Raw genomic sequence first — 18,354 nt, 5'->3', positions numbered from 1 at the left:
GTAGGAATAAACAGGTTCTTTTCAGAATGGCAGACAGTGACTAGTTGGGTACCGCAAGGCTCGGTGCTGTGTTGCGACCCTAAAACCCAGCAGCAATAGATATTCACCATGTCAAATGGTTACTTAAACAAAAGTTGTTTTTAATTATTCTTAAACTTGAAAACAGAATCAAACTTTAACTTATCACTATTAACTTAACTAACCAACGTAACCCCCTTCTAATTCTAAGCACACATGTATGTAATGTGTGTGTAAATTTAAGAAAAGTTCTTTGGTTTACAGTCCACCAAGTTCACTGGTTGCAAGCAATTCTTATACTGTGCACAGAATTTAACATGTATAAAGTTCACCAGGCTTTGGTGCTCAAAAGGTAAATGTTTACCACTCAGGAAGGTTCTTGTAGGTTTGTGGAGAGAGATGTGTTGTTCCAGGATTTCCACCATTAGTCACCTCAATGTCTTACTGATGAAACTTGCCCCATCACTGTTCTCCAGATAATAACCTCTTTCTTTCAGGCTATCAGAGAGTTCCTTTCTGTTCCACTTATTTCAAGAGAAACATTAGACAGATAGCACTTCCAGCTATCCGCCACTCTGGAATTTCTGTTTCAATTCCAACAAGCTTCTCCTGGCTTGTTTCAGCTGTCTGTGTCACTTCCTTCTGTCTCTCTCTCTATCAGCATGTCCTTCTCTCTCTCACTTGCAAAACCCCCAACCTTCTCCAGCAAACAATAGGAGTTAGTTTTCTGCTCCATCTGTTGTTTTAGGTAAACAAACCTCCTAATGACCTCTGAGTGAACACTTTACAGAGGTCAAAAGCCTTGCAAAAAGGTCCAAAACTGACAACCTGGCTCAGATTTTTCTTCCAAGACAATAGTCTATTCATTTCATGACATCATTTCAATTAGCACCTACTTGTGAAATATGCATAGCATTCTCCATAGTTTCTGTAAGGTCACTGAATATAAATTCTTCAGTATTTCAAATAAGATCTGTTTTAAAGTGTGTGTATGGATGTAACCTTCTCTAATTATACCAATTTATCTCCCAAAAATATTCCCAAATATTCCATCACAGCTGGATCCACAGTTATTTACAATATATATCAATGACTTAGATGAGGGAATAGAAAGCAGCATCTCCAAGTTTGCAGACGACATGAAGCTGGGTGGCAGGGTTAGCTGTATAGAGGATGCAGGATGACTTGAACAAGTTAGGTGAGTGGGCCAAGGCATGGCAGATGCAATATAATGTGGATAAATGTGAGGTTATCCCACTTTGGAGGCAATAACAGGAGAGAAGATTATTACCTAAATGGTGTTCAATTAGGAAAAGGAGAGATGCAACAAGACCTGGGTGTCGCTGTCCCCCAGTCATTGAAAGTGGGCATGCAGGTACAGCAGGCAGCGAGGAAAATTAATGGTATGTTGGCATTGATAGCAAGAGAATTCAAGTACAGGAACAGAGAGGTTCTACTACAACTGTACAGGGCCTTGATGAGACCAAACCTGAGTATTGTGTATAGTTGTGGTCTCCTTATCTGAAGAAAGACATCTTTGCCATAGAGGAAGTGCAAAGAAGGTTCATTAGATTGATACCAGGGATGGCAGGACTTGCTTATGAAGAAAGGCTGGATCGACTAGGCTTATACTCACTAGAATTTAGAAGATTGAGGAGGGATCTTATAGAAACATATAAAATTCTTAAGGGATTGGACAGAAAGGTTGTTCCCTATGTTGGGGAAAACCAGAACCAGGGGTCACAGTTTAAGGATAAGGGAAAGTCTTTTAGAACTGAGATGAGAAAAAAAAATCTCTCAGAGAGCGGTGAATCTGTGGAATTCTTTGCCTCAGGAAGTAGTTGAAGCCAGTTCCTTATCTACATTTAAAAGTAGGCTAGATTTGGCCCTTGTGGCTATGGAGAGAAGGCAGGTACTGAGTAGGCAATCAGCCATGATCAAAATGAATGGTGGTGTAGGCTTGAAGGGCCAAATGGCCTACTCCTGCACCTATTTTCTATGTTTATACTCCAGTTCAGTGGGTCCCAATGTGGAAAGTTCCTATATGGAATTCACAGATCCCACTGAAGGCTTCCTTCTGCATGTTCATGAGCAAACAATTCCTATGAGTCAGTGAGAACATAGAACGCTCCAGCACATGAACAAAACCTTTAGCTTATGGTGTCTGGGCTAATTGTAAGCACATCCCATCTACCTCCACATAGTCTATATCCCTCCGTTCCCTGCCTAAATGCCTCATGAACATTGCTATCATATCTGCTTCCACCCTCTTCCATGTCAGTGGGTTCCAGACACCTGCCACTGTGTTTAAAAAAAAACCTGCCTAGTAAATCTGCTCTAAATTTTCCCTTTTTTCTTACTTCCATACCCTTTAGTATTTAATATTTTCACCCTGGGAAATATACTCTATCTTATGTCTCTTGTAATTTTCTATGCATCGACAGTCTCCCCTCGGCTATTGATGCTCAGAGAAAACATTCCAAATTTGTCCAGCCTCTCCTTATAGCTAATAATCTAGGCAGCATCCTGATGAACCTCTTTTGTATCCTCTCCAAGGCTCTCACCATCTTTCACACAATTCTTCAAACATGCCTATTCAAAGTTTTTTATAGATGTTACATGACTTTCCAATCCAGTGCCCCCCCCAACTGATAAAGACAAGTATAGCGTATTCCTTATTTAACATGTTATCTATTTCAGGAAGCTATAGACTTGCCCTCCAAGATCACTCTAAACATCAGTGCTTCTAAGGGTCCAGCTATTTACTGTATACATTAAATAATTTCTTTGAGAATACACTTGAAATCTTTTTGTTCACCTTCCAGGAAGCCACCTATCACGATTAGTGTGCTGAGAATCCACTATCGGGCATGTGGATAATGTGGCCCAGACTCTCGTGCTGGTTGAGAGTGATCAGAGCACTAATGTTGGAGACCTTTAAATTTAGACATACACCATGGTAACAGCCCCTTCCAGCCCACAAGCCTTTTACTGCCTAAATACCCCCAATTAACCTATAACCCCCCTACATTTTGAAGGGTGGGAGAAAACCCACACGGACATGGGGAGATTGTACATACTCCTTCCAGACAGCGCCGGATTCGTACCTGGTCGCTGCCGCTGTAACAGTGTTGTGCTAACCTGCCGCCCCAACTATGTTTGTCTACCCCGTGAAGGGATGAGCCATTAGTATTTTATACACATAATTTATCAAAAGTGTAGGTAATGAATGATATTTATAGCCTTCTGACAAGGAATAGTGATAGTACCAGGGAAATATCACAGACAAATAAGCTAAAGGTAGAAATAACAGCAAGAGTATAGAAGACAAAAATCAAAATATTCTATCCGTCTTGTAACAGCTGAACAACCTGAGGCCAAAATGAAAGGAAATAAGTTTGACACTTGAGAAAGAGTTTTGAATAAATGGCAATCGAGCCATACAGCATGGAAACAGGTTGCTTGGCCCACCTTTGGGCATCCATCCACATTAATCTGAATTGGCAGCACATGACACAAAGCGTTCTAGGCCGTGATGCCTGAAGTGCTCTTTAAGACATTTCTTAAGTCCTATCTGTGACTGTTTCCATCACTCTGTCAGACAGTTCATTCCAGGTACTCCCAATATCCTCTCTAAAAAAATTTTTAAATTTAAATTTAAACATACAGTATGGCAACAGGCCATTTTTGGCCCACAAGCCCGTGCCACCCAATTTACACCCAGTGCGTTTCAAATGGTGGGAGGAAACCAGAGCCTCCGGGAAAACCCACGCAGACACAGGGAGAACATACAAACTCCTTACAAACAGTGCGAGATTTAAACTCTGATCCCTATCACTGGCACTGTAAAGGCATTGCACTAACCGCTACGTCAACCATGCCCACCAATTCCTTCACCCTAAATCTGGTGTAAGTAGAGGAGTTGGAAGAAGGTCATTGCCCCAGATATTTATTATAAATTGACCACAAATTGAAGTTAAGAAATGAAACAATAGTTTACGTAATGTAAAAACACAACGCTGGAGAAACTCAGCAGGTTAAACTGTGTACTTTATAGAGCAATAAAAATAGATAACCAATGTTTCAGGATTGAGCCCTTCATCAAGGTATAATTTACATCAAGTTTCGTTAACTCCTCAGCAATAATTACAGTGATACTAAAACAAGGGAAAGATCCACTCTCACCAGCGTCATATAGACCAATATCTTTGCTAAACACAGATTATAAGATAATAGCTAAACTATTAGCGAACAGATTAGCAGAACAGGTACCGAAAATGGTAAATTTAGACCAAACTGGATTTATCAAAAAAAGACGCACAACAGACAATATTTGTAAATTTATTAACTTAATTCATGCAGTAGAAGGAAATAAAGCACCGGCAGTAGCAGTTGCTTTAGACGCAGAGAAGGCCTTCGACAGAGTAGAATGGAATTACTTGTTCAAAGTATTGCAAAAATTCAGTTTACCGGAGAAGTATATTAATTGGATTAAAGCATTATATAAGGGACCGTTAGCGAAAGTGACAGTAAATGGACATGTATCAAAGCAATTTAACTTAAGCAGGTCAACGCGGCAGGGATGCCCACTATCACCATTATTGTTTGCGCTAGCTATAGAACCACTAGCAGAATCGATAAGAAGAGATAATAATATAAAAGGAATAAAAATAAAAGACAGGGAATATAAAATCAGTCTGTTTGCGGATGATGTGATAGTGTACTTAACAGAACCAGAACTATCAATAAAAGAACTATATAAGAAATTGAAGGAATATGGAGAAGTGTCGGGATACAAGATAAACGTAAATAAAAGTGAAGCAATGCCTATGAATAACGCGGATTTCTCAAAATTTAAGGAGGAATCCCCATTCAGATGGCAAACGCAGGCAATAAGATACCTAGGTGTGCAAATAAACAAAAATCTAGGCCAATTATATAAACTCAATTACAATCCACTAATGAAAAAACTACAGGACGATTTAGAGCATTGGAAAGAGCTACCACTAACACTGATAGGAAGGATAAACTGTATTAAAATGAACATTTTTCCAAGGATACTATACTTATTTCAGGCATTGCCAATACAACTGACAGAAAAATTCTTCAAAGAGTTAAAGAAAATAATAAGGAGATTTTTATGGAGAGGGGGGAAACCGAGGATAGCACTAGACAAATTAACAGAATGGTATAAACAAGGAGGCTTACAATTGCCAAACTTCAAAAATTATTATAGAGCCGCACAATTAAGGTACCTATCAGATTTTTATCAAACAAGGGAAAAACCAGACTGGACGAGACTAGAATTAGATAAAATAGGGGAAAAGATACCTGAACACATATTATATAAATGGGACGAAAAATTGGTACAACATAGAACTTCTCCAGTATTACACCATCTCCTCAATATATGGAAGAAGATACATGTAGAAAGAAATAAAATAAATTACCAAATACCAAAACTAATATTGACGCAAAATAAGCTACTCCCTTTTACAATAGACAACCTTGCCTTTAGAAAATGGGAAAAAAAAGGGATTAAAAGAATAGAAAATTGTTTTTCAGGAAGTAGATTCTTATCCTTTGAACAAATGAGAGATAAGTACAATATAACGGGAGATACAGCGCTGGCATATTACCAACTGAGATCCTACTTGAAAGATAAATTAGGAAGCAACTTGAGTTTACCAGAGGGAAGTAACCTTGAATATGTGATTACAGATACAATGTTAATCAAAAGATTTATAAAAAATATGTATATTAAACTGCAAGAAAAGGAAAATGAGGAAACAAATGGTAAAACTAAACAAAAATGGGAACAAGATTTAAATATAAAGATAAAAAAGGAAACATGGGAGAAGTTATGCTCTGGAACGATGAGAAATACAATAAATACGAGGCTGCGTATGATACAATATAATTGGTTACACAGACTATACATTACACCGCAAAAGTTAAATAAATGGGACCCAACAGTATCTGATAGATGTTTTCGATGTAAAAAAGAAAGGGGAACAACAATTCATGCAATCTGGACATGTGAGAGAGTAGAAAAATTTTGGGATGATCTCAATCAGATATTAAATAAAATAACAGAAAACAATATACCAAAGAATCCAGAGATCTTTCTCCTAAGTAACATAAAAAATAAAGAATTTGGAATTGACTTGGAGGATGCACAAAAAAGATTTGTTAAGATAGCCCTAGCTGTAGCAAAAAAATGTATTATGTCAACCTGGAAATTGGAAGATAATTTGAAAATACAACAATGGTATATAGAAATGAATAAATGTATTCCATTAGAAAAAATAACATATAGTTTAAGAAATAATATTGAAATATTCGAACAAGTATGGGAGCCTTACATTAAATACAATAGCGAAAACCTACCGGGAACAAACATTACCTAAGTTGATGGAAGGAGAAGAGAAGAAAAAAATGGACTCAGTAGAATTTCTGGTGTATTTTTGTTGAATGACAACATTGTCTAACTGAATTAATGCAACCTAGATTGTATAACTAAAATGGATGAGAGGGGGGAGGGATGGGGGGGTGGCTTGGGAGGAGGGAGGGGGGAGGGAGAAAAAGTCACTGTAAATGTGTGGAAAAGAAAAAGTGTATATCATGGCTATTGTGATTTATGGTGTGAAAAATAAAAAATTAAAAAAAAAAAAAAAAAAAAAAAAAAAAAAAGTTTCGTTAACTCCTGAAGAGTGAAACACGAAAGTCTGCAGATGCTGTGCCACAGTAAAAACACTGATGCAGGTCAGCAGATCTCTCAACTTCCATAGGAGGTAAAGATAGATAACTGACGTTTCAGGCCTGAGCTATTCGTCAATTATGAATTGAAAAGCAGTAAGAAAATAAGCTACAGAATGTTTAACCTGACAAGAGAACTAATTAAACCCAATGTTCTCCTTCAATCCACAATGTTTGTAGGAGTATAGAAGCAGAACTACATTATATAAGCCCCTCTCAGTGATTACTGCAAGTTAATGAGTTAATTCTATTTATGAATACATTGTTAATATCCTTCCTCACACCCTGTCCCCTGAAAGGATTCTATCCCCTTCTCTTAATTTCTTCGTTTCCACCGCATCTGTTCCCAAGATAAGGTCTTCCAGTCCAGATCTTCGGAAATGTCTGCCTTCTTCCACCAATGTGGCTTCCCCTCCACCATCAACTCAGCCCTCACCCGAAACTCTTCCATTTCCCACTCATCCTCCTTGGCCCCTCTGCCTCCAGACACAACAGACATAGAATTCCCCTCATCCTCAACTACCACCCTAACTGCCTCTGCATCCAACATATTATCTCTGGGGCCCCAAACAGGCCTTTCTAATGAAGCAATACTTCACTTGTGTATCCATCGGACTGACTTACTGAATCCAGTGCTCACTTTGTGGCCTTCTCTATATTGGAGAGACTGGGTGCAGATTGGGAGATCACTTCGCTGAGCACCTTCATTCCGTCCATACCAGTGACAGAGACCTCCCAGTAGCCAACCATTTCAGTTCTGTGTCACGCTCCCACACTCACCTGCCTGTCCAAGGCCTTATGCACTGTTCCACCAAGACCACCTGCAAATTGGAGGAACAACACCTGATTTTCCATCTGTGCCCTTTCCAGCCAAAATGGCATTAACATCGAATTTTCCAGCTTTTGCTTAGTTGCTCTCCTCCTCCCTCTACCCCCTTCCCTTTTCCAGTTCTTCTCCTTCCCTTATCCACCTATCACCTACTGCCTTTGCGAACACACCTCTCTCCACCACCCCCCCCCCAACTCTTTTGTTCAGACGCTTGCCAGCATTTTTCCCTTCTTTAATGAAGGGAAAAATGGTAAAAGATGGGAAGCTGGAGGGATTCAGGCAGCATTCATGGAGAGAGATGTTCAGTCAAATGTTGACTGAACCCCTCCAGCTTCTCATTGATTAACCACAATTGCTGCCATCTGAAGAGATCCAACATTGGCATGTAGTGTTTCCTCAACACTCCTGTAAAATATAGCTTTAATTTCCTCTGCTGCTATTTCCCCTGCCTTGTATGTTGCTATCAAATTACCCTGTTGTGTTCTGAATTCCATGGTCAAGGACTGAGTTCATCATATCTCGATTGCAATCATGATTTAATCTTTGAAATTGTTGCACTGGACTCCTGTCCAAGACCAATATTATCATGGCCATGGTGCGGTTCTGGAGGTCTTCACAATCTTGTCTGCTGATTTGAATGGTGACAGCATATCTTTCATCCACATGTACCTCTCGTACTGACATTGTAAGTATCAGTTATGCTTTAAACTTGATTTTTTTTAGTATTTTTGCTCATATTTTAATGAGCCATGTGCTTCCCTGCTGCTCTTCCTCCCCCGCCACAAACTGCATTTTTACAGCTCCATTAATTCCAGCTATTTATTATTTAGAGGATAGTCCATTTGCTTCTGAGTTGTGAAGTGAGCCAATTCACATTTATTTCAGAAATCCATTTACTGATGATTCATCCATTATTTTCATGTATTAATACCTTGTAATTCTGTACTTATACGGCCAGCTGTATTTACCTCATTGACATTGGTAGCTTGGTATCCCATCATCTAAATCATTATTATTAAAGCAAATATATGTGGCTCCAATCACATGCAGTCAATTTGAATAGCTGGCTATGATCCCTCAACTCTTTGTTCTCTTTTGACCAATTTCTTAGCTAAGTCAAATAAAAAATTTGCATTCAGTATCTTGAACTTCAACTTTTACTTGCAATTCCTCATGGAATCATGGAGAGACATAGTATAGAAATACCGAAAAATCCCAAAACCAGTGTTCGTCTCAATCACCAAGTATAAAATCTGAATCTTAACAGCGAAGTCTCAGCACTCCCCCACAGGGTCCATCCTCCCAGTCCGACTGCCGCCAGCTCTGTACGGGCCATAAGACTTACCACTGAGCTTACACACAATTTTTAAGTGCACTTCTACACGGACAAAGTGGCCACTAGTCTAAATATTAATAAACATTCCAGAATTAGCTTCAGTGCATCGCAAAGGGTGGGATTCGTCCCTTATTGGATCCAGATCTTAGCCGAGCAAGAGTGCCAATTTTTTTTAAACCATATATAACCATTTGCAGCACAGAAACAGGCCAGTTTGTCCCTACTAGTCCGTGCCGAACATCATCTCCCATCTGGTCCTACTGACCTACATTTGGCCCTCCACACCTCTCCCGACCATATACCTTTCCAACCTTTCCTTGGACATTAACATGAATCTCGCTTCTACCACCACTGCCGGAAATTCATTCCATACCCCCACCACCCTCTGCATGAAGAAATTTCACCCATGTTTCCCTTAAACTTTCCCCTTTCACTCCCAATCCATGTCCTCTTGTTTGAATCTCCCCCACGCTCAGTGGAAAATGCCTATCCACATTGACTCTATCCATCCTCCTTATAATTTTGAATATCAAATCACCCCTCAACCCTCTATGCTCCAGGGAATAAAGTCCCAGCCTGCTCAACTGTTCTCTGTGACTCGAACCCTGAAACCCTGGCAACATTCTCGTAAATCTCCTCTGCACTCTCTCTATACTATTTATATCCTTCCCGTAATTTGGTGACCAAAACTGCATACAATATTCCATATTTGGCCTCACCAATGCCTTATACGATTTCAACATAACATCCCAACTCCTGTACTCAATACTCTGATTTATGAAAGCCAATATGCTAAATCCTTCTTCACCACCCTATCCACATGTGATTCAACTTTAAGAGAATTATGTACCATGACTCCTAAATCCCTTTGTTCCACTGCACTCCTCAATTGTCTACCATTTAACATGTATGTCCTACTTTGATTAGTCCTATGTAGCACCTCATATTTATCGGTATTAAACTCCATCTGCCATCTTTCAGCCCACTCTTCTAACTGTCCTATATCACCCTGTAAGCTTTAATAATCTTGCTCACTGTCCACAACACAACCAACCTTTGTATCATCTGCAAATTTACTAATCCAATTTGCCACCCTATCATCTAAATCGTATATATATATATATATATATATGACAAACAGCAATGGACCCAGTACCGATCCCTGAGGCACTCTCTCAACACTGGCCTCCAATTCGATGAACAATTTTCCACCACTACTCTCTGGTATCTCCCATCCAACCATTGTTGAATCCATTTCACTACTTTATCATTAATACCTAATGCTTCCACCTTCCTTACTAACCTCTTATGGGAAGGCTTGTCAAAAACCTTACTAAAGTCCAAATAGACAACATCCACCACCTTCCCCTCATCAACCTTTTTAGTAACCTCCTCAAAAAAAAACTTTACAAGATTTGTTAGACATGATCTACCTCTCTCCCTCTCTCATCCACATACCTCACACATAACACGCCATTGTTGCCATTGTTCAAACCCTTCCTTCCCAGTGGTAAATACCATGATTCTCTGGTCCCATTGATGGCTATAAGAGGTCATGAAACTGGCTAGGTATGCTGGTGATCTCAGTCTTGAAGGCTCAGCTACCTAAAACATGATTTTTTTTGTCAGTTGAAGATCAATTGAAATGTCTTATTGTGTTTCTCAAGCTCATTAATATTTATAAAAAGCCAAAAATATTCAATTTAGATGATTTGTAAACCTTAAATTATGGCCATTTAACTAATTGAAAAATAACTGAAGATAAATGGTTTTAAAAATCCTGATAGTTATCCAAGTCACTTGAGGCAAAGAGTGTAACACAAAAGTCTGCAGACACAATGAAGTAAAAACATAATGCTGGAGAAACCCAATAGGTCAAACAACATACTTAATATGGTAGGGGCGAGCACAGGCAAGAGGTGGATAAGGGAGGGAAGGGGGTGGAGAGCTGGAGTAAAGGAGACTGAGGTATAAGGAAGAGAGGGAGAACAGGGAGTGGTCTAGCTGATACCGGAGAAGTTGATGTTAATGCTGTCTGATTTGGAGAGTGCCCAGATGGAATATTAGATGCTGTTTCTCCAATTTTTCGGTGGCCCTTGTTCAGGAGCTTTGGAATTGTAATAAGCATGTGGATTCAGCTGAATCATGACAGATGTTGTGTGAGCATCCTTAATGTATTATTCAATTGGTATTTAATAAACATGTTAACGTTTATTGTCACGTGAAAAACTTTTTTTTTACAGCACACAGCCACATTAAATTATACACAGTAAAACTGCATAGCAAGATTAAAGGCCTAGTGCAGGGAATAGTATTAAAGAGAAAAGTATAGTTAAACAGGGTGAGCCATCATCTTTCACAAATGGGGTCCATTCAACAGTCTGAAGAGAAGGAATTGTTTTTTGAATATGGAGGTGTGCATTTCTGCCCATCAAAATGCAGCCAGAGCTGCTGCAATGGGAATGTTATCACTAATGTGGGGAGTAGAGGCTCAACAGGTCCTACTGCCCAATCCTGAAACAAAAGACTGTACAGGCTTTAAACAGCCTGTTTAAGGGGTCGATGGTGTTTTTATTTAAATCCTGCAACCACAGATGTTGGCACCTTTGCCTGGAAGCATATGACGAGAGTTTGCAGACTCTGGAGAAGCAGCAGACTTTTGTGCATAGCACCAGAAACGGGGAGAATACCCCCCCCCCCACACCTTATTTAGAAGAAGGAGCATGTGAGATGACCCTCCAGGATCAGTGAGGGGCTCAGAGGCTGAAAGATCCACACAAGCTACGGCTGACTTGTGGTCAAAGAATCCCCCCAAGCTCTAGAATGCTGGGAACCTGAATGAGAATCGAGATTCGAGAGGATTTTTAGGGTAAGAACAGCTCCCAAACAGCCTCTGGCACTGAAAGCCTCCTGATCATATCGGAGGTTTGGATCTGGAGTTCAGGTTGCCAATGGTTTGAACAGGATTCTGTAAGGCTGCAGAGGCTATGGGTGCACCGGAGACTCTGAAGGGGCTCTCTTTTGCTTCTCTTTCTCCTATTGTTAGAGGCACCGGGCAATGCTCATGGCGATTCTTTCTTTGCCTTCTGGCAGACAAAAGTTGAAGAATATCATGTATATTACATTTTTACGTATTATGTGACAAAAAAAAGGAATGTTTAACCTTGAACCATTGGGAAGAAGGAGAAGAGAGTGTGACCAGGATGGGATGGTTCTTGAGGTAGCAGGAGGTGAAGATGTTGTTGTAATTAATGCACTAAAAACTACTTTTCTTTTCCTTCATAGTACTGACATCTTCCAGCATGCTATTAATCAATAACCTAAAAGTTAATCAATAATGCTGATTTAAAATACCTCATTAAAGGAAATCATCTTGTTTCTCCAGTCAGTGCTTTCCACTAAATAAATTAACCTGCTAGATTGTGCTGGTTACCTTCAAAGAGAATCTATGGATTAATGGTCTAAATTTTAGGAAATCTGAAAGTTAGGGCTCAAAAAGGTTCAAAATGTCAGCTTCAGACTCTTCAACGCATTTGGCTTATTAATTTGAATTTGACTTCTGAAGAAATGTAGAGATTTGCACAGTAGAATGTCAGCAATTTTGTATTCCCCGACTTACCACCTATGCAACTTACAGGCATCTGTACATACGACCAGATTTTTTTTAAATTAAAAAAATATATGGAAAGTAACACCTCTTGCGAGAGCTTGGGAGCAGTGGACAACCTCTCACGAGAGCTGGCTGGTGGCCACCATGTTGTAATTGACAAACGATTACACGGGTACAGTGTAATTGGGACATACGTCAATTTTTAGATACGAAAGGTCGGCCAGAACAGAACACAGACGTAAGTTGAGGAGTATCTGCAATTAAGTCAGTGTTTATTGTAGACGTGATTGTTCTCTGGCCTCATTTGTACTTGTTAATAGTTAAACAATTGTACTGGATTCATCTCAATAATCAGCACGTATTATGTAAAACATATTTCCATGCAGATCAGCCATCATTTCAGAACATTTCATTAACAAATTACAATGGCCTTGAACAGGTGTGTCTATGCTGTAAGTTACCATTTCTTTCTTTGTGTGGCTGGATGCAACATACCTTTTCTCAGTATGCAGCTATAAAAGCAGGAATTGAGGAGGTTCTCTGTTGTTGGGCAGTGAGAAACGATTTGTACATCTGCAATAATCCCACTCGTGCAGTTGGAACAAAAAGATAAGTTGCTTTGCTGACCTTTTCGCTCATGTGAATGACTACAATTTTGTTCCTGAATCCATTTGAGAGAAAAGAATTCTGCTGCACCATTGATAAAATTGTTGAGAAAGTGATGAACCCCTTAACAGGTATGACATTATCCAACATGATTAATTAAAAGAAATTTGCATTTGCACTTAAGAGAACATAATATATATTTATGACTTCATTTCTTTCCTTTAATATTGTACATTTTGTATCCTTTTGTTCTAAGCATTTTGTGGGGGGGAAAGTGCTGACAGTGGAAAAATTGGGGCAAGGAAAAGTTACAACTTGAGCGGGATGGTATAGTAACAATATGTTACTATTAAGTTATACATTTCATTGTATTTTATGCACAACTTTTTTTTCTCCATGTGATTATGTATGAATTACTTAATTTTGGCATGGTGAAAATTATTATTGAAAAGTCAGTCTTTTTCAATATTTTTATTGGTTTCATCAAATAAACAATAGATAGGTACATGGCAATAAAATAAAATATTAACAAATCTTATATAGCGATAAAAATTGTACATTAAAAAGAAGTTTTAAAAAACCCACAATCGTTGATTCCCTTTCCTTCAGAGGCTACTAGCTTAACACAAACAGTCCTCTACTAATAATTAAAAAAGAAGGTAATCAGTGGGGTCAAAACCCAGAAACTAATTAATATTACAAATCTTGAAAATAATTAAGAAGGAACCCCATAAAGAAACAAAGTTCAGATTCATTTCAGTAGTGGAGCATCTAATTTTTTCCCAAGTCAGATAGGCCATCATATCAGAAAACCATTGAGTGTGAGTGGCAAGGACAGCATCTTTCCACCTCTCCAATGTGGCCCTTCTAGTGATAAGGGAGGTGAGGGCAACTACATGGGATTGTGAGACTGTCAATATCAAACCCGTTGGCCCACTTATTCCAAAGAGAGCAAGAAAAGGAATTGCTGTGTCATGTGTTTTGCAGAAACATGGCTAAATGAGGACATTTTGGACACGAGTCAAAGTAATATTAAGATCTAAAGTCACTGTATATGTGTGAAAAAGAAATAGTGTATATCATGGCTAATGTGATTTATGGTGTGAAAAATAAAAAATTTTTAAAAAAAAGTAATATTAAGATCTAAAGACAAGGTACGAAATAGCCTTTCCAAAAAAATTGGAAAGAGAAGGTCATAACCAGAACATATGATGCAGAGTACCTTCTTCAGTTATCACACTTCGAAGAAAAATCCACCTGGTGTACAACCTTAAATTATAATAATGAGTGTCTGGCACAAGGAGAGGATGAATGCACTCATTTCAGAATAGAGCCCCATGCAGTTTCAGAAAATAACTGGTGAAAATCTTGGTTCTCATAGCTTTTTAATTCTATCCAGGGAACTATCCCTAGAAGTTAGAAGTAATTCATAAAGGCCAGATTCCACCCCTTTCTAGTCAGGTTGTAAATTATAAATTATCCCTTATCATATTAGGTTCCAGGTCTTCAAAATTAAAGAATTCAAAAAGCTCCTAGCCTGTAAATAATGGAAAAAATGATGCCTAGGTATTATAAATTTGGTGGATAATTGTTCAAAAGTCACTCTTCTAAAATGAAAACTTCTGCTTTTTGTGAGAAATTGCCCATGAGGAAGTGTTGAGAATCTAGGAGTGCAGTGGGAGAAGGATAGCTGAAAAGCTTAGTGCTGCTCTTGGTACCTTTTGACTATTTTTCAAAACCATTTTGCTTGTTTATTCTTAGCTCGGAAGCAAGAAATTATCAAAGTTACAGAGCAGCTGATTGAAGCCATTAACAATGGAGATTTTGAAGCCTACACGTAAGCAGTCATTTATTTTCCTGGATCGTACTCTGATAAGTTATTCTCATGAATGTGGATTTGAATACTATCATGGATTTAGTTAAATTGTGCTTTTGAAGCGATTGCGCTATGCGAGCATGAAGAAGAATGACACGCACACCAAAGCCTTGAAGTTGAGACTGGTTTTATTGCATTAGCCATCGCATTTATATGGGCCCCATGCACTGACATCAGGTTCCCACATCATTGGAGCTCCGGCCTGGGATTGGCCAGCATTCCCGCCACAGTTCACCATCTTCCCACCCTGCGGAAGGTCACCTGGGATGATGGCCAGTGTCACGCTCAGATCCGCGCGATTGCCATGTTCGTTGGCCATTTTATGCGCCAGTCCACATCTCCGTGCATGGGCCGCTACATGACCCCCCCCCCCCCCACCAGAACTGGTGATCAGGCTGTTGTCCATTGACTTGGGCAGTCTGCCCTGTTTCATGGGTGAGGAGTGGAGACCAGCTCGTTACAGTCCAGATATGCCAGCTTTAGGCAGTCGACGGTAAAGGTCTCCTCCTTACTGCTGATGTTGAGTACGAAAGTGGAGCCATTATCCCTGATGACCCTTTGTAGGGTTGTTGTAGGGATGGCCAGAGTGCACCCCTTCGCACAAACACAAACTGACAAATCTTTAGGTCCCTGGGGATGTTATGTTTGGGCTGGCTTTGTGGTGGGGGTTGTTGCAGGACCAGAGACCCCAATTTTCGCTGCAAGTTCTCAATAGTGGCTGTGGGGTCTTCTGGGTGTTTGCTGGGAACCAGGAATTATCCCAGAATGATTAAGGGTGCTCTGTAGACTATCTCCGCCACCAAGGCATTGAAGTCTTCCTTCGGCATGGTGCAAATCCCTAGCAAGAACCAAGGCAGTTCGTCCATCCAGTTGGGACCCTTGAGCCAGACCATCAAGGCTGCCTTCAGGTGCCTGTGAAACCACTCCACCAATCCATTAGCCTGAGGGTTGTACACTATGGTGTGGTGGAGCTGCATCCCCAGCGCTGCCCAGAGGTAAATTGTGAGTGCCCTGGCACAGGTTTCTGTGGTGATATCAGCCAGCAGGACCACCTCGTGGAGCAGTAAACTATGGTTAGCAGGTATCTCGCCCCATGGGAAACTGGTAGCGGCCCCACTATATCAATGTGTACATGGCTGAACCTGTGCTTCCAACTGCCCACCATCTGTGTGTTTCTTCAGCTGCAGAACCCCTTACTGATCTGCCGCCATGGTCACCGTGCAATGGGTCATTCCTCTGCTTCTCCTTCTCAAATGCGGGGGTAGTCCCCGGAGTCTGCAACCTCTTGTGGCTGCAGCTGAACATATGCACTGCCGTCTTGGGAACAGACCCTGCAGTTGCAGGATTTTAACTAAAACCACTGTCAGCTCCATTAAAAAAGTCTGTTTAAAGACTGTGCGGACCTGATGGCAGTCGGACTGAGTGGATGGACCCCGTGGGAGAGCTCTGACCCCACTCTCAGCGGCAGCACTGCCATCACAGCTGCTCTGGCAGGGCTGCCATTTTCGCATGGTGTCTGCAGATTTTCATGTTTTATTCTCAAAAGTTTATAATTGTCTGGTCGATGGGATGAGTACGGAAAGGTACTGGATGATCAGCGCACAGAGCTACTTCTGTGCTATATGATTCTCTTTCTCTAGTACCTTTGGGGCATTTTCTCTCTGATTAGAGTTCTTAGAGCCTGAGCTCCACCCTGCAGATAATGGCCTTCCTGCTGGAGTGGGTTGAATCTGCAGGAGGAACTCAGTGGGTCAAGCAGCATTAGTGGGAGAAAAAGAATGGTCAGTATTTCAAGCTGCAACTCTTTGTCAGGACTGAGAAAAGTTATAACAGGAGCAGTGTATAGAGGAACAGGGTGAGAAGGGTGAAACAGGGCCCCACATGGGATTAGCATACCAAGCAGGGGTGAGATGTGATGGAAAGAGGCAGGGGACTGGCAGATGGTAGACAAAGAGAGTTAACTTAGGAGCAGGGAGGTTATGCTGCAACAGCACAAGGTACTGGTGAGATCACATCTGGAGTACTGCATGCAGTGCTGACTCTTTGCCTGCAGCTCTGACGGGAATTATCAAATACTCCTGTTCAGAACTATTAAAATTTGACCCCTTAACCATAGAATTAAACTTAGCTGTGAATAATGATTTCCTAAGAACATTAGCAGACCTCAGAATTGGAAAAATCGGCAGTCTCTGTCAGACTGCAGGACTTTTAAACAGCCGACGCTCAGGCACGTTTAACACCGCAAGTTTCAAACAGACAGCAAATGGGCCATTTTAAATTTTGGGAGTCGCAAATAGCAGACACTCGGTCCATTTAAACATCACAGAAGATGTAAAGGGACATCGCATGGACCATTTAAACACTGCGGGAGTTACCAGCAGCCGACCCATGGACTATTTAAAGAAGACCTGACCACGTGAATGCAGCGAGGGGATGCACAGGTTAAGCTGAGATGCCGGGCCCTGAGCCTTCCAATCCCTACCATCCTCCTGGCCAATTTACAATCCTTAGAGAACAAACTCAATGAATTCCAAGCCAGATTACAGCATCAGAGAACCATCAGGGAGTGCAGTCTCATGTGTTTCGCAGAAACATGGCGCTATAGCCTGAAGGCTACACCCTCCACCACGCTGACTGGACACTGGCGTCAGGAAAAACCAGGGGAGGTGGTGTTTGTGTCATTATGGTGTACAAACATGATGGTGTAATGGGTCGAGTGACCGCACGGTTAGACGGGCTGAATCGCTACCCCAGTCGTTTGACTGGCTGCCAGTATTGGAATATCATTAGTAGAGAAAGTGAGAGGTGGCATAAAGAAAGACTTAACCTATTGATATGTGGTGTGGCAGAGAGGTGTTTCCTGACCAAAGGAAAATTTATCCACATTGTCTAGATTCTGATTGGAATTTGGACACAGAAGCCTGAACTCATTTTGATGCAGTGATTAAGGAGTGTGAATTACTGGAGATTAAAACTGTGAGAAAAGCGGAGATATTATCCGAGTGATGGCAATGTTTGTGTCACACTCAACAGCACTAAAAACAGATTATCATCATTGTTTGGAGGAGCATATTATGCTACAATTGGCTGCTACTGTATGTTCGCCTTATTTCAAAAGTTGCTGGGTTTTAATAATCCAGACGGCATATTGCTGGAAATCTGGAAAAATAACAAAGGTACGAGAAGTACTGAATAGGTCCGGCAGCATTTGAGGAGAGATCACCTTATCTGCTGTATTTGTCCACTATTTTCTGTTTCTTTTTGTTCAAAAATGTTTTGGAACATCCCGAAAGAATGTTAAAGCCATAACAATAGGGCAG

At 40.5% G+C, this 18,354-nt stretch overlaps 1 protein-coding gene across 16 annotated transcripts in view; it reads left to right on the top strand.

Moving 5' to 3' along the window:
• Positions 1–18,354, top strand: part of LOC138758107 (calcium/calmodulin-dependent protein kinase type II subunit delta) — a 461,931-nt gene that overhangs the window by 438,266 nt on the left and 5,311 nt on the right. For all 16 annotated transcript variants that reach the window (XM_069926557.1, XM_069926558.1, XM_069926551.1 and 13 more), the window contains one exon: positions 14,920–14,995. In XM_069926557.1, coding sequence (XP_069782658.1) covers positions 14,920–14,995 — 76 coding nt within the window. The remainder of the gene's footprint in view (positions 1–14,919; positions 14,996–18,354) is intronic.

This window comes from Narcine bancroftii, chromosome 3 (assembly GCF_036971445.1).
Source record: "Narcine bancroftii isolate sNarBan1 chromosome 3, sNarBan1.hap1, whole genome shotgun sequence".
NCBI classification, from domain to species: domain Eukaryota; kingdom Metazoa; phylum Chordata; class Chondrichthyes; order Torpediniformes; family Narcinidae; genus Narcine; species Narcine bancroftii.
This window is presented reverse-complemented; position numbering and strand designations above follow the sequence as displayed.